The sequence below is a fragment of the Papio anubis genome, unplaced genomic scaffold, assembly GCF_008728515.1.
Source record: "Papio anubis isolate 15944 unplaced genomic scaffold, Panubis1.0 scaffold383, whole genome shotgun sequence".
Taxonomy (NCBI): domain Eukaryota; kingdom Metazoa; phylum Chordata; class Mammalia; order Primates; family Cercopithecidae; genus Papio; species Papio anubis.
Genome location: NW_022163986.1, coordinates 70,133 through 75,761, shown reverse-complemented (window position 1 = coordinate 75,761; position 5,629 = coordinate 70,133). Strand labels below are relative to the sequence as shown.

Below are 5,629 nucleotides of genomic sequence, written 5' to 3'. Positions count from 1 at the left end.
AGCCATTATTTTCCCTTTCCTAAAGAGGTATAAAAAAAAGTATTGGAACCAACCCAAATGTCCATCAATGACAGACTGGATAAAGAAAATGTGGCACATATGCACCATGGAATACTATGCAACCATAAAAAAGGATGAGTTCACGTCCTTTGCAGGGACATGGATGAAGCTGGAAACCATCATTCTCAGAAAACTAACACAAGAACAGGAAACCAAACACCACATGTTCTCACTCATAAGTGGGAATTGAACAATTACAACACATGGACACAGGGAGGGGAACATCACACACCAGGGCCTGTCAGGGGGCGGGGAGATAGGGGAGGGAGAGCATTAGGAGAATACCTAATGGAGATGATGGGTTGATGGGTGCAGCAAACAACCATGGCACGTGTATACCTACGTAACAAATCTGCACATTCTGCACATGTACCCCAAAACTTAAAGTATAAAAAAAAGTATACTCCCAGATTTTTGAGGAGATATTAAGAAAGACAACATATAATAAATGTTTGCAGCAAGATACAATCATATCAATAGAGGGTCAATAGTGGTAAGCTAAACTGTATTGGTTGCGTGAGTGTCAGAAAGTTAGTGTTTTCCCTCTATCTCTCTTCCTCCCTCTCCCCTGCTTCTAAAAACAGCCTGCCTGTGCTCTTCAGTGTTTTCTTTCTTACTCACTGCTGCCATGCTACTCTCAGTTGGAATGATTTTCTCATCCTTGTCCTTTTGGTAAATACGTACCCACTCATCTTTTTAAACATCTCCTCTTTTATGAAGCCTTGTCTGCACCTACAGGTAGAACTGACCCTGCCTCCCCTGCATTCTTTACAAACTTCTAGAAAATTTGGTTTCACTTTTTCTTTGACTCCCATTTTTACACTGGGTGCTCCTTGATGACAAAGAAATGAACTCTGTAACTTCTGGATAGATGACCAGTGTTTGTGGAATGAATGAATAAAAGGGATCAGGGTTGGATATGCTCAAAAGTGCTAAAGTAATAGGGCAAAACAGAGCAGGTAACATCCCTTAACACTCGGTATCTCAACTGACTTTCACAAAAGCTCTATTAAATGAGCAGATGATTGTGGAGTGAAAGAATTAAACAAATTTTCAAGAGTGTTAGTGGCTTTCCCACTAAAGCCTGGGGGACTGGGAAAGTTTGGGCTAGGAATGTTGGGCTTTTCAAGCTTGTTCGAAGCTCCCTAATGGGTACTAAATATCAGGCATTCAGACCCTCTAGGTAAGAGTTCTTTCTAGCTCACAGCATTAGGGGAGGAGTTAGACATATAAATGGAGAAAGTGATAGAAACGACATGGTCAGGGATGGGGGTTCTACCCTTCCAGAGACAACGCACATTTTGTTTGAAACAGCTTCGGGAAAACTGCAAATCTCAATGATAATTACCAATTTTGAGAATCTATTAAGTGCCTGGCACTCTGTGTAGAAGCCCTCCAATCGTACCCTAAATCTGAGAAGTATTTATTATTATTTCCATTTTTGTTCCCTATGCATCTACTCTAAGCTCCTTGTTTCATCCTACCAAAATTTCCCTTCTGCTAGTGTTCTCCTTTGGTGCAGAACCACCGCATCCACTTTCTCAGGCCCAGGGGAGGGGCGGGGCGGGGCGATTTCGCCTTGCCGCAGAGCCAGTCTGCGCCTGCGCGGACTGCGGCAGAGGGCGGGGTGTGAGAAGCAGAGTACACTGAGACTAGCATTCACTGCTGGCCAGTGCCTGCGTTTTCCACCACCTCTAATCTCAGCTTCAGCAAGTTGCTTGGAACTTTGGTTCTGGCAGCAGCAGCAACATCATTACCGCTAGCGGCAGTTTTGTGCCGAGGCACCTACACACCTCCAGTCGTCTGTGCCAGATCGCGGGCCTGTCTGTGTCTGCTCCTACACGCCGGTCGGCAGGACCATGTCTCTGGTAAGCCAGAATTCGCGCCGCCGCCGCCGCCGCGTTGCAAAGGCCACTGCGCACAACAGCAGCTGGGACGAAATGCAGGCCCCTAATGCCCCCGGTTTCCCCGCTGATATGCCAGGCTCAGACGTCCCCCAGGGTCCCAGCGATTCCCAGATCCTTCAGGGTCTCTGTGCCTCTGAGGGCCCAAGCACCTCCGTTCTGCCCACCTCCGCTGAGGGCCCAAGCACCTTTGTGCCGCCCACCATCTCTGAGGTCTCAAGCGCCTCTGGGCAGCCCACCGTCTCTGAGGGACCTGGCACCTCCCTGCTGGCCACCCCCAGTGAGGGCCTAAGCACCTCCGGGCCTCCCCATCATTCTGGCGGGCTGTGCACTCCTGTGATTGCCACGCCTCTGAGTGGGGCTTGGAACACCTCCAGGCCGCCCACTTCCTCTGAGGAACCGAGCACCTCCGTGCCGGCCACCCCTGGTGAGGGAACGAGCACCTCCGTGCCGCCCACAGCCTCTGAGGGACCAAGCACCTCCGTGGTGCCCACCCCTGATGAGGGACCGAGCACCTCCGTGCAGTCCACCGCTGGTGAGGGACCGAGCACCTGTGCGTTTCACCGCCACCGAGGCCTGAGAGGCAATTTCCGTGCCGGACACTCCTGATGAGGGACTGAGCACCTCCGGGTGCCCACCCGCCACCGAGAGGGTCTGGAGCACCCCTCGGGTGTCAGCCCACCCTGATGAGGGACCGAGCACCTCCATGCCGGCCACTCCTGGTGAGGGACGGAGCACCTCCATGCTGCCCGCCTGGACGTGACAGCATCTCCTGGTGCCCACCTCCCCGTGGCAGGGATCAAGCACCTCCGGGCCACCCACCGCCACCGAGGGCCTGAGCACCTCCGTGCAGCCCACTGCTGGTGAGGGACAGAGTACCGTGCCGCCACCCTCAGGGAATGAGCACTCCGTACTTCACCTAGCCAGGGACTGAGCACCTCTACAGGCTCTCCCACCGCCACTGAGGGCTTGAGCACCTCCAGCCCCACTCCTGCAGGACCAAGCACTGCATCACTGCCAACCCCCGTGAGGACGAGCACCTCTGTGCCACTGCCTCTTGATGGATCGACACCTCCACACCTTAGTGAGGGCCCAAGGTCTAGTGCAGCCCACTGCCTCTGACAGACCGGGAAGCTCCGTGCTGCCCAACCCTGGTGAGGGCCCGAGCACCTTGTTTAGCTGTAGTGCTTCTGTGGACCGGAACCCCTCCAAGTGTTCCATTGTTTTGCCAAGCCCTAGGGTAACCAAGGCCTCCGTGGACTCGGACTCTGAGGGTCCTAAGGGTGCAGAAGGCCCTATAGAATTCGAGGTCCTGAGAGACTGTGAGAGCCCCAACTCCATTACTATTATGGGCCTCAGTACTTCCCGGGTTGCAATTACCTTGAAGCCCCAGGACCCTATGGAACAGAATGTAGCTGAGCTGTTGCAGTTCCTGCTGGTGAAGGATCAGAGCAAGTACCCTATCCGGGAGTCTGAAATGCGGGAATATATTGTTAAAGAATATCGCAACCAGTTTCCTGAGATACTCAGGCGAGCAGCAGCCCACCTGGAGTGCATTTTTCGGTTTGAATTGAGAGAACTTGACCCTGAGGCACATACCTACATTCTGTTAAACAAACTGGGACCTGTGCCCTTTGAAGGGTTAGAAGAGAGCCCAAATGGGCCAAAGATGGGCCTCCTGATGATGATTCTAGGCCAAATATTCCTGAATGGCAACCAAGCCAAAGAGGCTGAGATTTGGGAAATGCTCTGGAGGATGGGGGTGCAGCGGGAAAGGAGGCTTTCCATTTTTGGGAACCCAAAGAGACTTCTGTCTGTGGAGTTTGTATGGCAGCGTTACTTAGACTACAGACCAGTAACTGACTGTAAACCAGTGGAGTATGAGTTTTTCTGGGGCCCAAGATCCCACCTAGAAACCACCAAGATGAAAATTCTGAAGTTCATGGCTAAAATATATAACAAAGATCCTATGGATTGGCCAGAGCAATACAATGAAGCTCTGGAAGAAGATGCTGCCAGAGCCTTTGCTGAGGGTTGGCAGGCTCTCCCTCACTTTAGGAGGCCCTTTTTTGAGGAAGCTGCTGCAGAGGTAGCATCCCCTGATTCCGAGGTTTCCAGCTATTCCTCAAAATATGCCCCACATTCATGGCCTGAGTCAAGATTGGAGAGCAAGGCAAGGAAGTTGGTGCAGTTATTTCTGCTTATGGATTCAACTAAGCTGCCTATACCAAAGAAAGGAATTCTGTACTACATTGGCCGAGAGTGCAGCAAAGTGTTCCCTGACCTCCTGAATCGTGCTGCCCGCACCCTGAACCATGTCTATGGGACAGAACTAGTGGTACTTGATCCCAGGAATCACTCCTATACCCTGTACAACCGAAGAGAGATGGAAGAAACTGAGGAGATTGTAGACAGTCCAAACAGGCCTGGCAACAACTTTTTGATGCAGGTCCTAAGCTTCATCTTTATCATGGGCAACCATGCCAGGGAGTCTGCAGTCTGGGCCTTTCTGCGGGGCTTAGGGGTTCAATCTGGGAGAAAGCACGTGATTACCTGCCGATACTTGAGTCAGCGCTATATAGACAGTTTACGGGTTCCTGACAGTGATCCAGTGCAATATGAGTTTGTATGGGGTCCTAGAGCCCGTCTGGAAACCTCCAAGATGAAAGCCTTGCGATATGTGGCCAGAATCCACAGAAAGGAACCACAGGACTGGCCACAGCAGTACAGGGAGGCAATGGAAGATGAGGCCAATAGAGCTGATGTTGGGCACAGGCAATTCTTTGTTCACAACTTCAGGTAGAGGAATGCATGGCAGTCAGAGGGGCCTTGCAAGAAGGGGCCTTAGAGCCTCAGGTCTCATGTATTGGGGGATGGGGGCGGGTACATACTGTATTTGGTATTTGTGTTCCAGTTATATTTACGTCTTTTCATATTTAGTTCTTGTGTGGTGTCTGGAAGTGTTTCAACTGTTTTAATATATTGTCCGATTGGGTAAATGTGATTGACCACTTGCTGTCTCTGTTGTATTTTGGTATGAGTTTTGATAGCTCTATAAAATGTTTTGAAAATCTTTCCATCTTGTTGCATTATCTAGAAGAGAATATATAGCATATAGCTATAGATATAGGCTTTTCCTTAAAAGCTTAAAAAAATTCGCCAGTAAAATAATCTAGCTTAAAGTGATAAACAAACAAATATATTGACAACTGAAAAAGCACTCTAAATTGTGGCTGGCTTCCCTTTCTGTGTGCTATTATATAAAGAATACTGATGTTTACCTGTATTTGCTTTGCTGTACTAAAGTGTAATGAACAATAAAAGATTAATAAATGAAACATAAGGCTAATACACTGACTTATTCAACTGCTTTCATACAATGAGCACAGTGGTGGGTCATAGTTTTAGAAGTATAAAAGTTTACAAGATATAGTACCTGCCCAAGAATTCAGAGACTGGATAGGGTACAGGGGGAGGTAATTTAAACCACCAATTTATTATGGTGTACTATGTGCTACAGTAGAATAATACAGAGTGCTATGGTAATTAAAAAGAGGCACACCTGACCAATTCCTGGAGTGTTCAGGGTGGTCCTTAAGGAAGATCGTAGGTATGTGGGGTGGGGACAAGATGGGGTCCCTTTTTTTTGTTTTTGAGATGGAGTC

At 49.4% G+C, this 5,629-nt stretch overlaps 1 protein-coding gene across 1 annotated transcript; it reads left to right on the top strand.

The window, feature by feature from the left end:
• The first annotated feature begins 1,651 nt into the window (after window positions 1–1,651).
• Window positions 1,652–5,313, top strand: MAGEE1 (MAGE family member E1). Its single transcript, XM_003919022.4, is given in 4 exon segments — window positions 1,652–2,515; window positions 2,517–2,877; window positions 2,880–3,055; window positions 3,057–5,313. Coding segments are annotated over 4 exon segments (2,844 nt in total). The 5' UTR covers window positions 1,652–1,919; the 3' UTR covers window positions 4,768–5,313.
• The last annotated feature ends 316 nt before the right edge of the window (window positions 5,314–5,629 follow it).